At 41.0% G+C, this 26,321-nt stretch overlaps 1 protein-coding gene across 1 annotated transcript in view; it reads right to left on the reverse strand.

Annotated features, from left to right (window-relative positions):
• Window positions 1–3,281: 3,281 nt before the first annotated feature.
• The window catches only part of LOC126272724 (pyrimidodiazepine synthase-like), a 127,509-nt gene continuing 104,469 nt past the window's right edge, over window positions 3,282–26,321 (reverse strand). Inside the window, exons 4-5 of the mRNA XM_049975784.1 lie at window positions 24,174–24,286; window positions 3,282–3,582 (exon numbers count right to left, since the gene is read on the reverse strand). Coding sequence (XP_049831741.1) covers window positions 3,460–3,582; window positions 24,174–24,286 — 236 coding nt within the window. The 3' untranslated portion in view covers window positions 3,282–3,459. The remainder of the gene's footprint in view (window positions 3,583–24,173; window positions 24,287–26,321) is intronic.

A 26,321-nucleotide genomic window follows, 5' to 3' on the forward strand; every position in this document is an offset into this window, starting at 1 on the left:
ATTGTTATGCCCTAACCCAAAATCATTTTTAAGAAAAATATGTTCAAATGGGTATAGCATGAGGAAATGTGTGGTGTTGATTGATTACATAATACAGTAGAATCGTGACAGAATGCTACTATGCGTTGCCTGTATGGAGATACTGTAACAAGGGAGCTAACGAAAATCAGTGAGACACAATATAACAGCGCGAAAGAAGCGCCATAACTGTGTGACAATGATTGGAGATGTCTTTGCTGCGAGTGAACACCACTTCCAAAATCACCACTTAAAAACTTACAAGTCCTTCACTTCATCACGTCTCACTGCAAATCATAATTATTACAGTCTGTCTGAAACAATATCTTTAAAAAATGCTAATTAGTCGATATTTTCTGCAACAAGCGCCACATCGGCGACGGTAGGAATATAGTTCGTAAATTATCCGGAAGAGTCGCCACCACAGCCCAGTCTACCGTTGCCCAACTTCCTTCCTTTCCGAATAATACCACAGTGTAGCGTCGTTTACATTTTTCTGGAACACAGCCAAGTGAATTAATAGGAATATATGTCAATTAAAGTAGATGATTCTGTTTTTCAGACATATTGGCTAAATTTTCTCTCCGTTATTTATGGCAACACTTCTCGTTCTTTACGGTACCTGACATGTTTAACAGATTATTTCTGTATAGTGTCCCATGCTCATGAAAAATTTTGAATAGTTAACCACATCCGAGAAGACATGTCTGCCTTTAGAACGCATTTTGTTAATTTCAGGTGTTGTGACTGGTTACTGTATTTATTTGTTATAATTTAGTTGCTGCTATAATTAAAATTTAAGTTTTCAGCATAAAAATTACATTTAGAATTTCGAAACAATAGATACACACAGTTTTTTTATTTCATGAATAAAATTCCAGCTTTCGCTTCGTTGTTACCTTCGTTGTCGTATTCATTAACAACCGCTAATTACGTATGATTTCGCGCAGTGGTTTATGCTTTCTTTTATTGAAGTGATTTATATATGCGCTACTTAACTTTGCATTTTTCGCGTGGTAGTTAGCTGCTTTTCACTTCAATCCGCTAGGTATCAGCGGTAGTTACCAAAGAATACTGCTTAAGGCAGTGTTGCACAGTAGTATTTTGTAATTTATAGCAACAGTCTCACAGTTGTTAATAGTGTTCTTTGCTGCTAGTGGATAACAGAGTGAATTCAACTTCGATAACGCACTGCAGTACAAATGGCTAATTGCTGAGATATGAATAAAGCGTACATTGTGTTCGATTCCCGTTCCGTCGGTCGTACTCGAAATCCTGTTGAGTTGGAAGACCTATTATCACCTTCACGAAACAAACATTAACTCTACAACACTGTAATAGTACTCTTAATGATTGTGTATTTCATAACAAAATTTATAGGAATGATAGAATAAAGAGAACTTAAACACTGCAACTTGATAGCAGAGCGAATTTTCAACTACTGGAATACAGATGAAGCTTCCAGCCTCTACCATCAGATCATAAAAAAACTTTATTCATTATATCCAGAGATGCTACTCATTATCCTACACTGACCGGTCACAATACCACAATCACTGTTTTCCAACGTCAAAAACAACCCGGTTCAAGATGAAGGTAAGTAATAAGTTTATAAATATTTGTAGCAGATACCTGGGGTTCAAAAACATCATTATCTCGAGTCTGTGTACAGAAAATATGGGCACTTGTTAAATGAAGTCGGTTTGACAGTGAGTGAGGTTCTGGTGACTCGCGTCATTGAAGCAGTGATTGAATGGTCTTGTGCTATTGTCAACACATACAGTCCGGTGGAAACAGTAGCAGACGATGATGAGTGTCCGCCGAAATTTACCCCACAGGAGGGGAGGAGACTCTTAAAATAGAGTTTATACAACTTTTTGGTTTATTCAAAAGACTAACAGTCTGAAACAGGAGAGAGCCAGAAAAACTGAGAAAATCTTACTGAATATCAACAAAAATAACAGTCTAAGGATCCTTTAATTAATGTTTCTCAAATGTGAGAAGAGACAAACAAACTTTAAAAAATCTTACTCAGTTTCACTGCGATCTGTAACATAGCTCAAAAAATTCACTTCTTTTACTTTCTAGCAGTATATTGGATTTTTTTCATGTCTTCTATTTTTATGTATCGAATAGCATAAAGGAAGTTTTAACAGACGATTGTTGGAAGTACTAGGGAAACAGAAAAATCGTTTGTTTGTGAAATGACACTTACACCGTGAATAAATTAATATTGTGAGGAATAGGTTATTACTTACATGTCCCTTTCTTCTTATTCTGGGGGTGATGGTGGCTGATCACTGTTGCTCCACTTCATGGTGACCCTTTCAGTAGAATGTACACTCCTCCACCATAGCTCAGTGGTCACCACAAGTGAATGTCATGCACAGGCCTCAGGTTCGATTCTTGACCGGGTTGGAGTTTTATCCACCAGGGAACAATCATCATCACCGACGCGCGAGTCGCCGAAGTGGCGTCAAATAAAAACGACTCATGAGGTGGCCAAATACCCCAGACAGGGTCTCCTGGCCAATAATACCATACAATCGTTTCTCTTTTACTACAGTGTACAGGACTGAGTGACGAATCCAACTGATCAGTAGCAAGCCTAGAGAAGTGATGGACAGGGGAGAAGAGCAGTAACCAATAGAACAATGCCTGTCTGATTTTCCTGTCATTTATAAGTCACCCAATTATTCTGGAATAAGTGATGGATGCGGAGTGAGGAGTGGGAAGGGAAATAGGGGAGGAAATCTGACAACAACGCAGAGTAGGGTGTTATGTAGTAGACATCTGATGATAATGCAGAACGATATAATATGCAAGCCGGCCGCGGTGGCTGAGCGGTTCTAGGCGCTACAGTCCGGAACCGCGCAACCACTACGGGCGCAGGTTCGAATCCTGCCTCGGGCATGGTTGTGTGTGATGTCCTTAGGTTTAAGTAGTTCTATGTCTAGGGGACTGACGACCACAGATGTTAAGTCCTATAGCAGTCAGAACCATTTGAACCATTTATAATATGCAACACAGTTCTGGCAACAATGTAGAGTGGGGTAGTATGCAGTAGATATTTGGTAACAATGTAATTTGTGAATCAGCCGGGCCACAGTAGTCTGAACAACTTACACGTCTTCTAAAAACTGTAATTTAGTAATATTCCTTTCCTCACGAATTTGACTTCAGCTCGGATGGGCTCTTACGCCTCCAAGCCAATGAAAGGTTTTATTGGTTTACAGTTGAATATCAGAGCAGAGATCAGGCCATGTTTTTAATGTACTCTTTATTGACGACAGTCACAATGGATTGAATTTATTTCGTATATTGCGCATTACACTAATCATAATATTGCAGCTTTCTACAGTTACATTGGATGATCATGCTACAACATATGCGATCGGAGTATTTTTGCAAAAGGCACGTCCAAACAATGAGCCACGTCTTCTATAGCTTGTCCATGTCAAGGCTGCCGTCCACATACTTCCTGATGAAGTTGGCGTGTGCTTCTGCAGACATAGCTGACACCTTCACCGCCGGGTCCTGCATCATTGCTGCTCCCCACGCCATCTACAGAGAAAATTTGCAATGTAGACATCCGATGTGTCTGTACGTAAAGATTTAGTTATGATCGAGAAATACTATTAAGGGGTAAAAGACAAGGAATGAAAACACAGAAAATATATATCTGTACCTACATGTATATGGAGTTTTGCATAATTCGGAACTGAGAGCACGTTAACAAGTTTTGCTCAGTGCTCAGTTAAATAAATCAGTATTCTACCGTAGGCCACTAGTCGAAATACTGGAAGGAGTGAAATAGATCTGCAGTATAGATGGATTTCTTACGTCCAATTTTAGAGACAGGTGTTACCACAGCATATTTAAGAGTGTGAGGAAATAGGCCACGGGACAATGACGTACGAGAAAGATACCTTAAAAGTAATCCAGTCAAGCCAGCACAAGACTTGAATATTCTGCTACAATCATCATTATAGGCAGGAGGATTACTACTTTTTAGTGAGCTGATGGATTTCGTAATTTCATAAAGGTTACGTTTCCAGATCATCATTCAGTTTGGTTACCAATGGTTTCAAACTGTCTCCATTGTGGCCGGAGTTATTTTCTGGAGGCTCAGTCTCATTTGGATCGCTGTTTGATTATTCCTTACTTTAAAATGTTCCCAGTCGTTTTTACCTTATTCTTTGAATGTTTTAATTTCCTTTAGCTGCGTTTCGCAACACTTTTTTTCTGTGCCAGTTTCGGGTGAAAAATTTCGGTATTAGTTGTGGGATATCGTGGAATGTTCCCGCTTAGGCCCTTATATGTTCACGATGTTTCGGTAGGTGCGGGGCTATATAGCCTTCAAAATGGCATCTGTAAAGTCGGTGAGTTCCAAGCAGAGAGCCGTAGCTGAGTTTTTTTTTGTCGGAAAACCAGAGCATCGCAGATATTCATAGGCGCCTGCAGAATATCTAAGGAGACCTGGCAGTGAACAAAAGCACAGTGAGTCGTTAGGGGATTCGTCTGTCATCATCGCAACAATGTCGAGCAGACCAATCCGATCTCCAGCGTGCAGGGCGGCCGCACACACCTGTGACACGTGCAGTGTTGCACTTCAGCGTGTTCGTCGCCACAAGAATGCAAGCTACACTTGTTGTTGTTGTGGTCTTCAGTCCTGAGACTGGTTTGATGCAGCTCTCCATGGTACCCTCTCCTCTGCAAGCTTCTTCATCCCCCAGTACTTTCTGCAACCCACATCCTTCTGAATCTGCTTAGTGTATTCATCTCTTTGTCTCCCTCTACGACTTTTACCCTCCACGCTGCCCTCCAATGCTAAAATAGTGATCCCTTGATGCCTCAGAACATGTCCTACTAACCGGTCTCTTCTTTTCGTCAAGTTGTGCCACATACTCCTTGTCTCCCCAATTCTATTCAATACTTCATCATTAGTAACGTGATCTACCCATCTAATTTTCAGCATTCTTCTGTAGCACCACATTTCGAAAGCTTCTATTCTCTTCTTGTCCAAAGTGTTTATCGTCCATGTTTCACTTCCATACATGGCTACACTCCATACAAATACTTTCAGAAACGACTTCCTGGCACTTAAATCAATACTCGATGTTAACAAATTTCTCTTCTTCAGAAACGCTTTCCTTGCCATTGCCAGTCTACACTTTATATCCTCTCTACTTCGACCATCATCAGTTATTTTGCTCCCCAAATAGCAAAACTCCTTTACTACTTTAAGTGTCTCATTTTCTAATCTAATTCCCTCAGAATCACCCGACTTAATTCGACTACATTCCATTATCCTCGTTTTGCTTTGTTGATGTTCATCTTATATCCTCCTTGCAAGACACTGTCCATTCCGATCAACTGCTCTTCCAAGTCCTTTGCTGTCTCTGTTAGAATTACAATGTCATCGGCGAAACTCAATGTTTTTATTTTTTCTCCATGGTTTTTAATACCTACTCCCAATTTTTCTTTTGTTTCCTTTACTGTTTGCTCAATATACAGATTGAATAACATCGGGGAGAGGCTACAACCCTGTCTCACTCCCTTCCCAACCACTGCTTCCCTTTCATGCCCCTCGATTCTTATAACTGTCATCTGGTTTCTGTACAAATTGTAAATAGCCTTTCGCTCCCTGTATTTTACCACTGCCACCTTTATAATTTGAAAGAGAGTATTCCAGTCAACATTGTCAAAAGCTTTCTGTAAGTCTACAAATGCTAGAAACGTATTTTTGCCTTTCCTTAATCTTTCTTCTAAGATAAGTCGTAAGGTCAGTATTGCCTCACGAGTTCCAATATTTCTACGGAATCCAAACTCATCTTCCCCGAGGTCGGCTTCTACCAGTTTTTCCATTCGTCTGTAAAGAATTCGCGTTAGTATTTTGCAGCTGTGACTTATTAAAATGATAGTTCGGTAATTTTCACATTTGTCAACACCTGCTTTCTTTCGGACTAGAATTACTACATTCTTCTTGAAGTCTGAAGGTATTTCGCCTGTTTTGCACACCAGATGGTAGAGTTTTGTCGGGACTGGCTCTCCCAACGCCATCGGTAGTTCTAATGGAATGTTGTCTACTCCCGGGCCCTTGTTTCGACATAGGTCTTTCAGTGCTCTGTCAAACTCTTCGCGCAGTATCGTATCTCCCATTTCATCTTCATCTACATCCTCTTCCATTTCCATAATATTGTCCTCAAGTACGTCGCCCTTGTATAGGCCCTCTATATACTCCTTCCACCTTTCTGCTTTCCCTTGATTGCTTAGAACTGGGTTTCCATCTGAGCTGTTGATATTCATACAAGTTGTTCTCTTTTCTCCAAAGATCTCTTTAATTTTCCTGTAGGCGGTATCTATCTTACCCCTAGTGAGATAAGCCTCTACATCCTTACATTTGTCCTCTAGCCATCCCTGCTTTGCCATTTTGCACTTCCTGTCGATCTCATTTTTGAGACGTCTGTATTCCTTTTTGCCTGCTTCATTTACTGCATTTTTGTATCTTCTCCTTTCGTCAATTAAGTTCAGTATTTCTCCTGTTACCCAACGATTTCTACTAGCCCTCGTCTTTTTACCTACTTGATCCTCTGCTGCCTTCACTGCTTCATCCCTCATAGCTACCCATTCTTCTTCTACTGTACCTCTTTCCACCATTTCTGTCAACTGTTCCCTTATGCTCTCCCTGAAACTCTGTACAACCTCGGGTTCTTTCAGTTTATCCAGGTCCCATCTCCTTAAATTCCCACCTTTTTTCAGTTTCTTCAGTTTTAATCTACAGTACATAACAGATTGTGGTCAGAGTCTACATCTGCCCCTGGAAATGTCTTACATTTCAAACCTGGCTCCTAAATCTCTGTCTTACCATTATATAATCTGTCTGATACCTTCTAGTATCTCCAGGATTCTTCCATGTATACAACCTTCTTTCATGATTCTTCAACCAAGTGTTATCTATGATTAAGTTATACTCCGTGCAAAACTCTACCAGGCGGCTTCCTCTTTCATTTCTTATCCCCAATCCATATTCACCTACTATGTTTCCTTCTCTCCCTTTTCCTACTCTCGAATTCCAGTCACCCATGACTATTAAATTTTCGTCTTCCTTCACTACCTGAATAATTTATTTTATCTCATCATACATTTCTTCAATTTCTTCATCATGTGCAGAGCTAGTTGGCATATAAACTTGTACTACTGTAGTAGGCGTGGGCTTCGTGTCTATCTTGGCCACAATAATGCGTTCACTATGCTGTTTGTAGTAGCTTACCCGTACTCCTATTTTTTATTAATTATTAAACCTACTCCTGCATTACCCCTATTTGATTGCGCGTTTATCACCCTGTATTCACCTGACCAAAAGTCTTGTTCCTCCTGCCACCGAACTTCACTAATTCCCACTATACCTAACTTTAACCTATCGGTTTCCCTTTTTAAATTTTCTGATCTACCTGCCCGGTTAAGGGATCTGACATTCCACGCTCCTATCCGTAGAACGCCAGCTTTCTTTTTCCTGATAACGACGCCGTCCTGGGTAGTCCCCGCCCGGAGATCCGAATGGGGGACTATTTTACCTCCGGAATATTTTACCCAAGAGGATGCCATCATCATTTATCCATACAGTAAGGCTGCATGCCCTTGGGAAAAATTACGGCCGTAGTTTCCCCTTGCTTTCAGCCGTTCGCAGTACCAGCACAGCAAGGCCGTTTTGGTTAGTGTTGCAAGGTCAGGTCAGTCAATCATCCAGACTGTTGCCCCTGCAACTACTGAAAAAGCTGCTGCCCCTCTCCAGGAACCACACGTTTGTCTGGCCTCTCAACAGATACCCTTCCGTTGTGGTTGCACCTACGATACGGCCATCTGTATCGCTGAGGCACGCAAGCCTCCCCACCAACGACAAGGTTCATGGTTCATGGGGAAGGCAAGCTACACTGCTGGCCCTTAAAATTGCTACACCAAGAAGAAATGCAGATCATAAACGGGTATTCATTGGACAAATATATTATACTAGAACTGACATGTGATTACATTTTTACGCAACTTGTGTGCGTAGTTCCTGAGAAATCAGTACCCAGAACAACCACATCTGGCCGTAATAACGGCTTTGATACGCCTGGGCACTGAGTCAAACAGAGCTAGGATGGCGAGTACAGATACAGCTGCCCATGCAGCTTCAAACACGATACCACAGTTCATCAAGAGTAGTGACTGGCGTATTGTGACGAGCCAGTTGCTCGGCTACCATTGACCAGACGTTGTCAGTTGGTGAGAGCTCTGGAGAATGTGCTGGACAGGGCAGCAGTCGAACATTTTCTGTATCCAGAAATGCCCGTACAAGACCTGCAACATGCGGTCGTGCCATTATGCTGTTGAAATGTAGGGTTTCGCAGGGATCGAATGTAGGGTAGAACCACGGGTCGTAACACATCTGAAATGTAACGTCCACTGTTCGAAGTGCCGTCAATGCGAACAAGAGGTGACCGAGACGTGTAACCAATGGCACTTCTTACCGTCACGCCGGGTGATACGCTAGTATGGCGATGACGAATACACGCTTCCAATGTGCGTTCACCGCGATGTCGCCAAACACGGATGCGACCATCATGATACTGTAAACAGAACCTGGATTTATCCCAAAAGGACATTTTGCCATTCGTGCACCCAGGTTCGTCGTTAAGTACACCACCGCAGGCGCTCCTGTCTGTGATGCAGCGTCAAGGCTAACCGCACCCATGGTTTCCGAGCTGATAGTCCATGCTATTGCATACGTTGTCGAACTTCTCGTGCAGATGGTTGTTGTCTTACAGACGTCCCCATCTGTTGACTCAGGGATGCAAACGTGGCTGCACGATCCATTTCAGCCATGCGGATAAGATGCCTGTCATCTCGACGGCGTTGGGGATCCAGCACAGGGTTCCTTATTACCCTCCTGAACCAACCGATTCCATATTCTGCTGACAGCCGTTGGATCTCGACCAACGCGAGCAGCAATGTCGCGATACGATAAACCGCATTCGCGATAGGTTACAATCCGACGCGACCTTTATCAAAGTTGGAAACGTGATGGTACGCATTTCTCCTTACACGAGGCATCACAACAACGTTTCACCAGGCAACGCCGGTCAACTGCTTTTTGTGTATGAGAAATCGGTTGGAAACTTTCCTCATGTCAGCACTTTGTAGGTGTCGCCATATCATAGCATCTTCGTCCTGTCGGTCAAATTTCGCGTCTGTAGCACGTCATCTTCGTGGTGTAGCAATTTTAATGGCCAGTAGTGTATTTTCTACTTCTCTGTGACAACGCAAGGCCTCACACAAGTCTGTGCACCTACGAGGTGGTCACAGAACTTTATTGGATTACTCTTCATACCCGTACGTACAACTGGTGACAGAATTCGCGAGACTCTTCGCCTCGTCGTTATACTGAGCTGCACAGCTTTGCTAACTGTTAATAATGCATAGCATGTAATGATACGGAATGCTACCAACATATTGTATGTCGATATGAAGTCGAGAAACCATCAGAACGTTGTCACTCTGTTTTAGATCATGTGCTGCTGATTTATTTATTACTTATCTGCTGTGTTCAATAAACTAATGAAAAAACGCTATTTGGTATGCAATGTGCTAACTCAAATGAATAACTACTTATCATGATAACTTTACGAAATTGCAACGAATTAACTGGATAAAACTCACTTTTGGCTTTGAAACCATCTACATCTACCTTCAGTCCACTGTCATAGTGAAGTAGCGTTACAGAACCATCACAAAAATATGTGGATGCAGCAGTTAGGGTAGATACATAACGAAATCCAGTTAACAAATCATTCAATGCCACAATTAAGCCAATACAGTCGACAGAAGGAGAAAAAGTAGGCAGTGACAAGTGTGGAACATGGACAATAAATAGTTTAGACAAGAAGAGAATAGAAGCTTTCGAAATGTGGTGCTACAGAAGAATGCTGAAGATTAGATGGGTAGATCACATAACTAATGAGGAGGTATTGAATAGGATTGGGGAGAAGTTTGTGGCACAACTTGACTAGAAGAAGGGATCGGTTGGTAGGACATGTTCTGAGGCATCAAGGGATCACCAATTTAGTACTGGAGGGCAGCGTGGAGGGTAAAAATCGTAGAGGGAGACCAAGAGATGAATACACCAAGCAGATTCAGAAGGATGTAGGTTGCAGTAGGTACTCGGAGATGAAGAAGCTTACACAGGATAGAGTAGCGTGGAGAGCTGCATCAAACCAGTCTCAGGACTGAAGACCACAACATCAACAACAACAACGACAAGTGTGCAATTAAACAACTTTGTCACCTTAAGACCTACAGAGTACAGAATCAAGGTAGCGACAAAACGTATGGAGGAGAGGATGTCGTGGCATTCGTCGATCCACCTGCTAGTGGCTCTCTCACAGAAGACGTAAAAATATTGTTTTCAGGGGGATTAAAACCGAGTACTAACGTGCTTTTCTTCCCGAAATGTGAACACTTCACCTCTAAGCTATCACAACGCTACCTTGTTGTTCCAGTGATGGCTAAGAGAGAGAGTCCACAACGTAAGTGGCGAAGTAAGCTGCAGTTTCTGTTGGAATGAGCTTCCTGGGCTCAAAACCATAAATTTGCTGCTTCTATATCATCCTTTAAATGAGAGTAATTCAGAATATTTAATCTAAGTGACAAGAAAATATCGAGTGGACTTACCAGGGTAATTTTGAAGCAAATCAGGAACTGAATCGAGGGCCACATAGCCACGAAAGCTATTCTGCAAAGTTTCCAATGCTCCTTTAGATTAGTGGCGACAGAATTCGTATAAACGTACTCAGCCGATTTGAATATTCAGCTGGCTAACACCAGGGAAGCTCGCCCTTCGAAGACACAGTGTTGACCTTTGTCACCGCACTGACTGGGAGCAGAAATACCTAGTAAAGGCAAGTGACTTTTATTCGCATTTCTGTAACTGTTCAAATGGCTCTGAGCGCTATGGGACTCAACTTCTGAGGTCATTAGTTCCCTAGAACTTAGAACTAGTTAAACCTAACCAACCTAAGGACATCACACACATCCATGCCCGAGGCAGGATTCGAACCTGCGACCGTAGTGGTCTCGCGGTTCCAGACTGCAGCGCCTAGAACCGCACGGCCACTTCGGCTGGCTTCTGTAACTGTCATTTGAAGTTAACGCGTAGTTATGAATGATATCCAGATGCACCGACTGCATCTCGAACATCATAAATAAGAGTAGCGAAAATTATTTAGCCGGTTTCCCTCTTGTGTGGCTGTCGTGGGGATTTTTGTTTTCTGCTTTAAGCAAACTGCAAATTACAAAACTCATTCACTGGCAAATATTAGTTTTTTTTACCATCACCAGAAGCTATTAACATTATGTGTTTTTAATATGATATAGTTGAAAACAGTTTTTCAGTTGAATGCTTGCACTGGCATCACTTCTAATACATAACACTAATGAAAAGACTACACAGCACTGCTTGTGGGTGTTCACGTTTTGTAATCAAATATCATATGCTGCAAATAAATTATACTTTCAGATCACTAAAGCGAGTTCGTCTAGTGCCAGCCAGCCAGCTGAATGTCCACGTCGATGAGCGTAAGTATTCTGCCTGCCACTAATCTAAAGAAGAATTGACAACATTGTAGAAAATGTTTCGCGACTGTGTGACTGTCGATTCACTTCCTGATTTGATTCAGAATTATACTGATAAATTCACTCGATATTCAGACTAAATATTCTGACTTATTTTCCCTTAAAGGATGACATAAAGGTAACAAATTTGTGGTTTCGAGCCGAAGAAGCTCGTTCCAACAGAACCTGCAGTTTACTTCGCCATTTACGTTGCGAATTCTCTCTCTTAGCCACCACTGGAACAACAAGGGAGCGCCGTTTGACACACTTGTGTGATGATTGCAGAAAGGTGTTCGCCCTTTGGGTTTTCGGTTTTCTAGTTTTCGGTTTTAATCTTGCTGAAGATAAAATTTTTACTTCTTCTGTGAGAAAGCCACTAGCAGGCAGATCGTGAAGCAGAAATACAACTTCTCCTACACAAGCTTTGTCGCTACCTTAATTCTGTGCCCTGTAGATGTAAAGGTGCAACACTTTTTGAATTGCACACTTGTTAGTGTCTGCTTTCTCTCCTTCTGTCAACTGTGTTGACTTAATTGTAACACTGAATGATTTGCTAAATGGATTTCGTTCTGTATCTATCCCAACTGCTACATTCGCATACTTCTGTGGTAGTCCTGTAGCGCTACTTCAGTATGACTGTGGACTGAAGGTAGACATTGATGGTTTCAAAACCGAAAGTGCATATTGTTCAGCTAATTCTTGGTAGTTTGGGATACTTTTTTTATTAAAACGGGCATTTTTCATAACATTATCATGATTATTTGTAATTACTTTGTATTTGTATAGTGCATACTAAATAACTTTTTATCGTTGGCTTATTGAACAAAGCGAGTAAACATAAGAGATAAATAAATCGGCAGCAATATAGTCTCCCACATGTAGACAATATATTGGTAGCACTTCGTCTCCTTGGGCGTTATGCTCTGTTAGCAGATTCTAAAGCTATGGAGCGCAGGATAACTATGAGGCGAGGGGTCTGGCGAATTCTATCAGCGACTGCACCATTTGACACCCAGAAGGCTGGAACGTGAGGCTGGTGGCCTGACCCCAGAAGGAGTCTGTGAAATAGTAGTCGAGATTATGAACAATGAGAAGCACATGAAGTAAACAGGAGGACTGCACGATGATCACAAAGCTTCGATGGGAATGGCTACCTTCGAGTTTCATCAGAGCGTACAGGAAGTGACAACACGACTCAAACGCTTCAGTGCTGCCATGCAGAGGACCACTGAAAAGATTTACATCTACATCACTACCCCGCAGTGTACAATCAAGTGCCTGGCAGAGCGCACATTGAATCACCTTCAAGCTATTTCTCTATAGTTCTGATCCTGAACAGACTGCAGTATGCAGGCTATTATTTCTCTTATTTTATTATTATGATCATTTTTCCCTATGTAGATGAGCGCCAACAAAATATTTACACACTTTAATATCTAAATTTCATAAGAAGATCGTGTCGCAACGAAAAATGTATTTATTTTAACGGTGTCACCTCAATTCGTGTATCATATCTGTGGCACTCTCTCCACCATTTCGCTATAGTACAAAACGAGCTGCCCTTCGTTGAACTCTTTCGATGTTCTCCATCAGTCTTTACCATATGTGGATCCCATTCTGCACAATAATATCCTACAAGAGGGCGTACAAGTGTAGCGTGAGCAGTCTATTTAGGACCTGCAGCATTTTCTGAGTCTTCTAGCAATAAGATGCAGTCTTTGTTTTGCTTTCCCCACAACATCGCCGGCCGGAGTGGCCGAGTGGTTCTAGGCGCTGCAGTCTGGAACCACGCGGCCACTACGGTCGCAGGTTCGAATCCTGCCTCGGGTATGGATGTGTGTGATGTCCTTAGGTTAGTTAGGTTTAAGTAGTTCTAAGTTCTAGGGGACTGATGACCTCTGAAGTTAAGTCCCATAGTGCTCAGAGCCATTTGAAGCAACCCACAACGTCATCTGTGTCAACGCTTCCGATTTAAGCTATTAGTTATTGTTATCCGTAAGTATTTTGTTAGTTTACAGCCTTTAGATTTGTGAGATTATCGTGAAATCGAAATTTAGCGGATTTCTTTTAGTACTTATGTGGATTTAAAGTCAATTTCCACTTTTCGCACAGATACAGATATATTGACCAAATCATTTTGCAATTGGGTTTGATCATCTGATGAAGGTAATCGACAGCATCATCTGCAAACAATCCAAGACGTCTGCTCAAATTGTCACCTAAATTGCGTAGACCAGGAACTGCAGTGGTCCTAAAACACTTCATTGGGGTACGCCGGACATTACTTCTGTTTTACTCGATTAACTTCCCATCAGTTACTAGCAACTGTGACCATTCTGACAGGAATCACGAATCCAGTCCCACGACTCAACGGTATTCCATACGTAAGGTACGCAATTTGATTAGTAGTCACTTGTGAGGAGCAGTGTCAAAAGCCCTCTGGAAATCTGAAAATATGGAATCAATTTGGCATCCCCTGTCGAGAGCACTGAGTACTTCATGGGAATAGAGAGCTAGTTGTCTTTCACAAGAACGACATTTTCTGAGCCTGTGTTGCCTATGCGTCAATAAATCGTTTTACCCGAGGTAATTCACAACGTTCGAACAGATACTATGTTCCCAGATCCTACTGCAGATCGATGGATTACTCCTATTTCCTTTATTAGATATTGGTCTCACTTGTGCAACTTTCCAGTCTTTAGGTGCTGATCTAGCGCAAGCGAGTGGTTGTATGTGATTAATAAGTGTAAAGTTTTTGTATCGAAGATATCTTCTTCTAAGTTACTCATGTTGCCAGTTGTTCTTATTTCTAATTCTCGAATATCTATTACACCTTCTTTGGTGGAGAAATTTTGAAAAAATCGTGTTTAATAACTCTGCTTTAGTGGCACCTTTGTTATCATACAGCGATAGTATGCCGCTGGAGTACTTTACGTACGATCAGAATCTCTTAGGGTTTTCTGCCAGATTTTGAGACAAAGCTTGCTTGTGTAACCTATTAAAAGCATCTCGCATTGAAGATCTCGCTGAATTTCAATTTTCTGTAAAACATCGCCAAGCTTGGGGGGTTCTGCGTTCTTTTAAATTGGGCATGATGTTCTGACCTGTTTTGTGTACCATGGGGGATCAGTGCTATCTCTTATTAATTTATTTGGTATATATCTCTCAACTGTTGTCGCCACTATTTCTTTGAATTTAAACCGCATATAGTGTACGCTTAATTAGTCAGACTGGAAGTAGTGGAGATTGTCTCTTAGAAAGGCGTCAAGCGAATTCTTATCTGCTTTAAAAAATGTATTTTGCGTTTGTTTTTGGTGGGTTTGAATGTCACAGCATTCACTCTCGCTACAACAGCGGTGTGGTCACTAATCCCTGTAACCGTCATGATGCTCCCTGTTTGCTCAGTATTATTTGTTGCTAAGAGATCAAGAGTGTTTTAGTAAACATATACACTTCGAGTAAGCTCCTGAACTAATTGTTCAAATTATTTTCCGAGAAAGCATACAGTACGATTTCGGACGACGTTTTATGCCTGCCACCGACTTTGAACATGTATTTTCGCCAATATAACGAAGCTGGATCGAAACCCTCATCAACTACAAGTGTGAAAGTAGGTTACCTATTTAAAATGAGACTCAAGTTTTCTTTGAACTGTTCAGCAACTGCTGAGTCGAGTCATCGCTAAAAGGTACCATTTATTAATTTATTCCGGTTGTCAACTGTAACCTCTACCAATACTAAATCAAGGAAATATCTACTTCACATTGACTACAAGGTAAACTACTTTTGAAAGGAACAAACACTCAACCACCAATTGTAATTAATCTGTCCTTTCTGAACACAGTTAGACTCTTCGTAAAAATTTCCGCTGAACTTATTTCCGGCTTTAACTCGTTTTCCGTACGTATAACGATTTGAGCTTCGTTTCTTTCTATCAGCACTTGAGGTCTGATTCTTTCCCAACACAGTTGCGACGATTTACCGCTGCATTATCGGTTGTTACCAAGTCATCTTCCTATTTTTGCCCTGCGCCCTTTTAGAGTGATGCCATTTCTGTAATTTCCCGAGACCCTCTGACTTTAAAAAAAAAAAAAAAAAAAAAAAAAAAAAAAGCCCATTCCCCTCCACACGGCCTCCTTCATCCGCGTAGCCGCTTCCAGTGTGTAACTGACACCTGAACTATTAAGCGGAATCCTAACCCCACCACCCTATGGCACAAGTAGAGGAACGTCCTGCCTACATGGTCGCAGAACCGTCTGAGCTTTTGATTCAGACCCACCTCTCGGCTTTGTACCAAACAACCGTAGACAGTTCTGTTGACGATGCTGCAAATGGTGAGCTCCACCTTTATTTCACAAGCAAGACGGGCCAACTTTACCACTTCAACTAGCCGAAACCAGAGAGAATCTCTTCCAATCCAAAGCGACACAAATTCTGACATGAGCCACCAACTGCAGTTGGCTGCACCCTTTGCTCTTCATGGCATTTGCAAGCACGCTTTCCACATCTGGAATGACCCCTCTTGGTATGCCACAGAGTGTACACTGGATTTCTTCCCACTACTTGGCATCCATATGCCTGAGGGGCCCAATCAAAAACCTAAGATTGGAGCTCCCACTCACCACTAATGTCACTCTCTGTGAATGCTTGGACCTTGCGTGCCGAGAGGCTACCTCTGGAACAGGGCGAGCGACTGCATCTGGCTCAAGGTCTTCTTTAGCCACAGACAGCGCCCGAAACCGTCAGATGGACTGGGGAGATCTATGACGCTGTAATAGCCTCCAATGAGAAGTTCTGAAGCAACAGATCACTTCTCTCCGTGAGAAGGAGCAATGCCAAGAGCTCTGCTGTATGCAGTGTGTGGTAAGGGGGTAAGGGTTAGAGTCGCTGGCTGGGGCTCTGCAGGTTGCCAGTTCATTTCCAATCAGTAGCAGGTATTTGTTATTTAGTATTTATCAAATCTGGAAGGTTGTAATGTTTGCATATTTCAGAATATTAAGTACTTATGTAAGAGGTCTATGATTAAGGAATTTGTTGCTAGCACACTCAAGCAAATGTAATTTCGGTGGGTTCATCACGTGCTGCCTGCGATATGTAAACTATAAGAGAATCTCAGACAACAGTGTTGTCAGCAGTAGGAACTGTGTAGCAGTTGCAGTGGTAGTAGCGAGGAATCTGGTGTATCGAGTTGGCTGGGCCAGTCGTGTGGAGCGATGGCGGTGCCTGAGCGTTGTAGTATAAGGTAAAAGCAGCCTCGCGCATATGTAGTATTGTTATATAAGTCCCATGTAAATGGTTTAAAAAATCTCTTAATAATAATCTTTCTAATAAAAATTAAGTTTTGACAATCATTCAACTTAATTTAAGGATTTTACTAATTTCTCCAATCCATGGTCATCCTGATTATTGTAAAGAGAAATCAGTTCTTTCATTTTATACATGACAAGTCTATTCGCCAGCTTTGCACTGAGCTGTGCTAGAAAAATATCTTATAGGAGCAGATATATATGCGTTATCCGGCGACCTTATCGAGTTAAGAATTTTCAATTTATTCAGTATGATCTTTCAGGGTAATGACACAGCACTGCTGACGTCCAAAATTTACCCGTTTAAATTCACAGTCAATTACTGAAAGGTTATAGGTGAGCGACAATGTTATTGACAGATTAGTCACGTTTTATTATTGGTAAGTTACGGAACTTATCTGTTGGTAGGTTACGTAATTTTACTTTGGGGAGGTTACACTTGGCGACCGGCCAGGATCGTATTTTTGTGAATTTCTGAGAAGTAGTCAGTTATATATCTGCTCTAATTCACCAAATGTTAAATGTAGTTTGCATCTGGCTCAACGCATTTACTTATTTGTCACTCTTTCTTTCACAGATCATCGGCAATCTATTGCTCTTTGTTGTTATTGTGTTTGTTCCATTTTCCTTTGTCTTTGATTTTGTGCCTACTTTTGAGTTGTGAAAATGCTGCGTAAAACTGCTAACAGTACATCGCGATCCGTAATGAGTGAAATAGCTGACTTGAATAATTTGACTGATAATACCAGCGACACTCAGTGCTATAATGATAATCCTCCAATTATAGTTCAGTGCGTGCCGACCACGAGTAATGATTTTATTTCAAATGATGAGCAAACAAATTCAATCTTGTCCACACTTAATTAAACGACAATTGATGACGCGGCACGTTCCGTTACCATGAACGCTGCCCGGTTTGACACACCTGATTTGCAAAATTTACACAGTGAACAAATAGATGTTACTAACGAAAATGAACAATGTAGTCAAAATACGTCAGATTTATTTGATTCTGATGTTGTGGCCTACACTGCACAACCGATTAGCAAACTTTTTCGTGAATCAGACAATGACCAAATGGTTACACAAAACGTGACACATGCATATACACCATCACACAGCACAGAAAATAGAGTCGCTAATTTTGGCATGGATCAAGTTATGGCATTATTGCTACAACTTAATGAAAATCTCAAACATTTGAATGAAAAATATGACAGGTCGAGTAAACAAACTAATGAGAACTTAAAACAAATTAAGTAAAACCTTGAAACCTCTATTGAACAGCTTGCTGAACATGCCATTAAAGCAGACGTTAAGAAATTAAACAAAACCACATGTAAAATGCAAAAACAAAATTAATACTTGTGACACTAAAAACGACGACCAGGTAAAAGCACTGACTGAAAAATTTGATGAATTGGCCAGTCGTACTGACGTTATCGAAAATAATAATGACAGCAAATCAGACGCTACGTCACCAATTTATTTCAATCAAACACCCGAATTCCAAAATTTACAGCATACGATCAGTGAGATAGGTTCGTCCAGTAATACATTATGTAGAAAATTGTCATCCTTACAGCAAGAAATGATAAATGTTTCAGCCTTTAACACGTCACAGAATACGCCACTTTCCGAACATTTGTCACACTCACACAGCCAGTGTAACTTAGGTACTTTACAGAGAGTACGTGTCTTAGATTCTGATCAGTCACAGACAAACACATTGTTGCATAAACCTGAACCTGCTCAGTCATGTAGAGACGAAAATTTTGATTATAAGCACTTCCTATCCGTGAGAAAATTTAAGATATTTAAGAATGACAGAACACAGATTCACCCTTTGGACTGGATACAACAATTTACTTTTGCATTTCCACCGGCGTTGCCTGTAATGCAGAAACTAAAATTTATTTGCAGCGCGTAAGTTACCCCAGGGGAGCCGGACAGTGTGGCCGAGCGGTTCTAGACGCTTCAGCCTGGAACCGCGCGACCGCTACGGTCGCAGGTTCGAATCCTGCCTCGGTCATGGATGTGTGTGATGTCCTTAGGTTAGTTAAGTTTAAGTAGTTCTAAATTCTATGGGACTGATGACCTCAGATGTTAAGTCCCATAGTGCTCAGAGCCATTTGAACCATTTTTGACCCCAGGGGATTCATTACTCTTCAATGAATATGTGCCGCATCATGCACAGGACCCCGAGCTGTAGTAGTGCTATTTCATCTTTAGCTTTCTGCACTGCTGCCTTCTCTTTTACTATCCTTTATGTCTATCAAAACAGCTCTTCAACTATCAATCTATCTAGGATTAGAAATGAGTAAAGAAAACCTGATACGACAAGTTTTACCTGAAAGTGACAGGTTTCATTAGACACTCCCGAAATGACAAGAAATACCACCACAATTTTAATTACAGACAAAATTTTAATCGTCAGTATGCACAAAATTTTCAGCAATCGCAGACACATTTTGGCAAGTTAGCATACGTAACCAAGAATGTGCTTTGCATGGTCAACTAAGTTTTAATGTTTCACCGCCTACACGTATAGCGTCGGCTCCACCAAATAGTAACGCACAGCAACAGGGTAATCACTACGTGCAGAAGACACATCATTTCAACTCCTATCGCAATGCGCCGTATAGTAATGACTATCATGACAGACGTAAAACTAATGATCACAATTTTCATCGTACATTTAATAACAGTCGGTCTTACCAGCAGCAGAGTCAACCACAACAAATTATTATGAATGAACCAGACAGTCGGTATCATCCCGAACCTAACACGTAAGGGAGAAATAACAGAACAGTACAAATAGTCTAAACATCACTGCATCCTCCCTCAAATAATAGCACGTCAGAAGGAACCTGACTAGATACGGTACAGGTTGCATCTTCTAGCAACGTAAGCAATACTTTTGATACACAGACTCTTGTTCACAAAAAATGTTATTGCTTTTGACGACATCCGAGACACACTTTTACATGAAAAACCAGTTATGCAAAAAAACATTTCCCACACTGTCATTGAAGTAAAGACTGGATCATCCACATTTTCAGCAGTAATCGATTCTGGATCACCTATGTCAGTTATAAATGAAGAAACTTTCAACAAATGTAACAAAGAGAATACGTATCGTACGTTACCATTAAAAAAATTAAAGTAAAAGTTGCAGTATCTGGTAAGGGAGTAGATGTAAAATTACAGACACACTTACCATTTTGTATTGCAGGTCATACGTTCCACTCAAATTTTTGGATTGTTCCCTTATTGACAACAAACGTTATTTTAGGTACGAATTTTTTGGTACAAGACGACGCAAAGTGTAACCTCCCCACAGTAAAAAACACAATAATAACCCCCCAACAGTAAAATTATAATTAATTGTATCATTCAAATTTAGTGTAATCTCCCAACAAAAAAATTCCATAATCCATCAAAAGTAAGTTCCGTAACTTACCAATAATAAAATGTGACTAATCGTCAATAACATTGTCGCTCACCTATAATCTTTCAAAAATTGACTGTGAAGTTAAACTGGTAAATTTTGGACATCAGCGGTGCTGCGTCAGGGCCCTGAAAGATCATACTGAATAAATTGAAAATTCTTACTTCGATAAGGTCGTCGGATAACGCATATATATCTGCTCCTATAAGACATTTTCTGGCACAGCTCAATGCAATGCTGGCCAATAGATATGTCATGTATAAAAAGAAACAACTGATTTGGCTTTACAATAATCAGGATTACCATGGATTGGAGAAATTAGTAAAATCCTTAAATTCAGTTGATTTATTGTCAAAACTTAATTTTTATACGAAAGATTATTATTAAGAAATTTCTTTTTTAAAACCATTAACATGGGACTTGATGTAACAATACTACATATGCGCGAGGCTGCTTTTACCTTATACTACAACGCTCAGGCACCGCCATCGCTCCACACGACCGGCCCAGCCAACTCGATACACCAGATTCCTCGCTACTACCACTACAACTGCTACACAGTTCCTACTGCTGACAACAGTTGTCTGAGATTCTCTTATAGCTTACATATGGCAGGCAGCGCGTGAGCAACCCACCGAAATTACATCTGCTCGAGTGCGCTACCAACAAATTCCTTAATCATAGACCTCTTACACTTGTGTTGATAGCAGTTGGAGAAGTTCTTTTCTGACTGTATGCTGGTCCCGATTTGCGCAACTGAGCAGCTGCAAGGCAGCCCAGATACAGCGTGAGACTCAAACAGCACTTCCCCCACAGGGGTTGGGGCAGGCCGTATATGAGGCCGTATGAGGCCGTATGCATGTGTGAATATATATATATATATATATATATATATATATATATATATATATATATATATGTGTGTGTGTGTGTGTGTGTGTGTGTGTGTGTGTGTGTGTCAGACTCCTTCCATTTCGAATAACACCATCTTGGCTACCTCTAGAAGCATTTATTCTGTGGCTGCTACAGCCTGAGGTGGTGTGGAGGGGCGGACAGGTTACTGTGGATACACGAGACGACCATTAGACGTGTCTTTGAGCAGAGGTGACAGACTTGGAGGTGAAAGGCGTAAACAGGGACAGTGAGGTGTCAGACTAGTGACGGCGGCTGACCTGTTTATGGCTGCGGATCCAGCCGGCTACCCCGTCACAGGTGCGTCGCTGTGCTGATGAATGGCGGAGAATGGTAATTGTTTATGGAAATAAAGAAGAACAAAGCCAAATTACTGTTGAGAGCTATATAATTAAAAATGTAAATGTTCTTTTGTTCAGAATGTTAATTCTCTGAACATTCGTCACTGACAGTTTTGAAAGTTTGACACAACGTTGCATTCGAATACGTGCATGTTTTCACATATTTATTGGAGCGTTGTTTGTTGAACGTAATAACAACACATGCCATACTAAACACTGCTCACACTGAGCAGCATGCTTCCTGATAGCTGTGGTTTCGTTTCCTGTCTCACAATCGGTTTTAGCTATGGCATCAGGGCATTTAAACCGGTACACAAATTATTTCTCTCTTATATACCCATAATTTTCTTCTTATGTAGTATATAATGTTAAACATAAATTGTATGAAGAATTATATGTTGTTTTGGTTCCTTCGTCATTGCCGGTTTCAACAGAAAACAGGTAAGGTGTATTTATGGCTTAGGCCGGTATTACACTATCAAATTTCTTCGTCCAATATCTTTGTCAAAGAAATTTGATGGTGTAATAGGGAACTTTGTCAAATGTCGTAAAATATTTGATCAAATCTAGGGCCTCGCTGTAGATTTGATCAAAGAAGTCGCTTGTCTTCTGTTCACTGCAATGTGCAAGCATAGCTGCAGATTTCCGTCATCTGTAGTGTTTTTTATAAACATTGCCAGTGAATACAATTGGTGTACCGACAACTACAAAATTAATAGAGATGTATGAAGCTGATGAGGAGCTTTACAACGTGAGGCACCCTGAATAACAAAATAAATTAAGAAGATTGGATACCTGACCTGGCCTAACCTAACTCTCTCCTGTCGCAAGGAATCGGAGTGTTACATTGAGCCTGTCTTCTGCAGGTATAGCAGTTGTTGAGTGAGTATTGTGCTTTGTGACATGATGATACACGTCACTGAACACATACAGAAATGTTTGCTCATCCATTCTCAAGTAATTGATGTACGACTTGACGTCTTGCACTATATGCTCAAGTAACAAGTTTTGTGAATGCTTTTATCGTCTCGTGGTAAAATCCACGGCTTCAACCAGATACGTTTCCTTTCTTTCTCCCGCTTCTCTTCCGCATGGGCGCACAGTGCAATTGTGGTATATGCAACTGCTGCAGGTAATAACAGGTTGTTGTTGACAGCCATCTTGAAATTTGACGAAAAATATGATGACAGTGTTATACCCCCTTTTAGCACCACGTCAAAGATATTTGTCAAATATATTTGACCACATCTTTGATCAAAACTTTGACAAAGAAATTTGATAGTGTAATACCGGCCTTAGCGGCTAATGTTTGGAATACTACTACTGAATCTGAAGCATCCGAAAATTTGTAATCTTACCCGTTCACAGATTACAACTACACGAAATTCTGTCATTCAAGCTACTGTCTTCACGGGTCCAGCAGCAGCAGATGTATTTAATACCCCATTTGCCAATGATCCCAGCCGATTTACCCATTCAATTTAAGTGACTTGATTTCTCAATCATGGTGTTGGTGGTAGTTTGGTAGTAACAGTAAACAAGGCTCAAGGTCAGAGAAAGTCGAGAAGAGAGGTGGACAGGGAAAGAACGGGGACCGGGGGGGAGAGTAGAGAAGGAAGGAGGAGATGGACAGAGAGAGGGTGAGGACGAGGTGAGACGAGATGAGGGGAAGGATAGATGGACAGAAGAGGAGGCTTCGAACATGGACAAGGAGAAGAGGAGGTGGAGGTGGACAGAAAGAGGGGAGGGAAGATTAGGTTGTATATCCAATTCCTATACGTATTTAACAATTGCAAAGCATTGCCTCATTCACATAAGGGGGAGGAGGAGAGAATAGACATAGTGGGGAGGAGGTGGTGGACAGAGGAAATGGGAAAAAGAGAGAGGGAGGAGGAGATGCACAAGGAGAGAAGGCACAGGGAGATTAAGACATATATCTAATTCATAAATATTTAGCAACTGCGAAGCATTACCGAGTTTGCTAGTAATTAAATAAAAACGCCTCGTCCCTTGTCCCTACTCGAGCATAACTTTTTAATTAAAAAAGCCAACAATAATTTAATAACGTCAATATGTTTCGTGGAGAGGGACTTGCGGGGAGATGCAGGAAAAGGAGGGCAGAATAAGTGGGAGTGAAGCGGAAAGGGGAGGAGAGGACAATTGAGATGTGACAAGAGGGGTAACCGACGTGACTTAGACCTTATCGTTTTAACTGCATTTGGACCCCTCTCCCCCTTTATACACTACTGGGATACTTATCAGTACAAACAGGCTACGAAACCGGAGGATGTTCCAAAAATGGTAGCAACAGAACAATCTACAGAGCGAAAAACTGCACTCATAAGAGAGCTGTTTGCTTCCACAGGTTCTATTCTAATCTCCGGCACAGTCTAAAGCAGAGGAAGTAAGGAAGTAGGCAGCAATATTTGTATGTCGTTTTCTTGCTGTGATATAATACACTATTTACATTTCTCCTGCTAATGTGATACTTACAATTCGAGGGAAGTGTTCCGTGGGAAAGGTAACGCCAGTAAATAGAGCAGGCATGGCTGCACAGCGTTCTGCCCACGGCCAGATCATGTAGTCCAGCATGCCAGGACGATTTCCTGAAATAGACGTTGACCTTTTAGAGACGACAGAACTTCCTGTACAGATTCAGTATCTATTAAAAATAAGTCGTTAGAGCTTAGTCTGGAAATTATGGGAGACCAAAGCTAAGTTCTGCAATTCTCTGTTGAATATGACAATGGGTGCTCATAAAAGCTTATAAACCATGGCACACCTGCGGAAGCGATATCCGATAACAACGAAATTGTCTCTGGTAAGATTACGTAAGATTATGAAACACTCCACGCAAATACCTTTAGAAAAGACTACATAACAGTTAAATCTATATTCGATGTTAACAAATGTCCCTTCGACATAAACGTTTTCCTTGCCACCGCCAGTCTACCTTTTATATCCTTACTATTACGACCATCGTCAGTTATTTTGCTGCCCAAATAGCAAAACTCATCTACTAATCTAAGTATCTCATTTCCTAATCTAATTCCCTCAGAATCGCCTGATTTAATTCGACTACATTCCATTAACCTCGTTTTGCTTATGTTGATGTTCATCTTATATCCTTCTTTCAAGACACTATCCATTCCGTTCAACTGCTCTTCCAAGTCCTTTGTTGTCTCTGACAGAATTACAATGTCATCGGCGAACCTCAAAGTTTTTATTTCTTCTCCATGAATAATACCTACTCCGATTTTTCTTTTGTTTCCTTTACTGCTTGCTCAATATATAGATTGAATAACATCGGGGAGAGGCTACAACCCTGTCTCACTCCAGTCTCAATCACTGTTTCCCTTTCATGCCCCCGATTCTTATAACTGCCTACTGGTTGCTGTACAAATTATAATATTTCGTTTCCTGTATTTCACCCCTGCCACCGTCAAAATTTTGAAGACAGTACTCCAGTCAACACTGGCAAAAGCTTTCTCTATGTCTACAAATCCTATAAACGTAGATTTGCCTTTCCTTAACCTAGTTTCTAGGATAAGTCGTAGGGTCAATATTGGCTCGCGTGTTGCCGACATTTCTACGGAATCGGAACTCATCTCCGTGATCGGCTTCTACCAGTGTTTCCATTCGTCTGTAAAGAATTTGTGTTAGTATTTAGCAACTGTGGCTTATTAAACTGATAGTTCGGTAATTTTCACACAGGTCAATGCCAGCCTTCTTTGAAATTGGAATCATTATATTCTTTTTGAAGTCTGAGGGTATTTCGCCAGTGTCATACATCTTGTCTACTAGATGGAAGAGTTTGTTCCTGGCTGGCTCTCCCAAAACTATCAGTAGTTCTAACGGAATGTCGTCTACTACCGGGGCTTTGATTCTACTTAGGTCTTTCAGTGCTCTGTCAAATTCTTCACGCAGTATCGTGTTTCTCATCTCATCTTCATCTACGTCCTCTTCCATTTCCATAATATTGCCCTCAAATACATCGCCCTTGTATAAACCCTCTATATACTCCTTCCAAGTTTCAGCTTTCCCTTCAGTGCTTAAGACTGGTTTAACATCGTCCTTAATTTTCATACAGGTGGCTCTCTTTTCTCTAAAGGTCTCTTTAATTTTTCTTTAGGTTAGCCCTAGTAATTTGTGCTTCTGCATCCTTACATTTGTCCTCTAGCCATTTCCGCTTAGACGTTTTGCACCTCCTGTCGATCTCTTTTAGAAACGTTTGTATTCCCTTTCGCCTGCTTCATTTACAGTACTTTTATATTTTCTCTTTTCATCAATTAAATTCAATATTTCTTACCCAAGGATTTCTACTGGCCCTTGACGTTTTACCTACTTGATCCTCTGCTGCCTTCACTATTTCATCTCTGAAAGCTACCCATTCTTCTAGTAGCAATACACAAGTGTAATTGCAGAACTCTGATCACGAACAAAATTTCGATCTATCCCATAGAATAAAGTTATTTCTCGAAATATGCAAGGTTTCGAGTACAAAAGAAACATGGTACTAACATCATAATTTAAATGTTCTGTAACACACAAAAAATCACTTATCATGTAAACTGGCACCATTGATGACACTGACAGGGTAAGGAACAGCAAGCAGTGGCCAAAATTCAATTATTAGACCAC

Source organism: Schistocerca gregaria, chromosome 1 (genome assembly GCF_023897955.1).
Source record: "Schistocerca gregaria isolate iqSchGreg1 chromosome 1, iqSchGreg1.2, whole genome shotgun sequence".
NCBI lineage: Eukaryota > Metazoa > Arthropoda > Insecta > Orthoptera > Acrididae > Schistocerca > Schistocerca gregaria.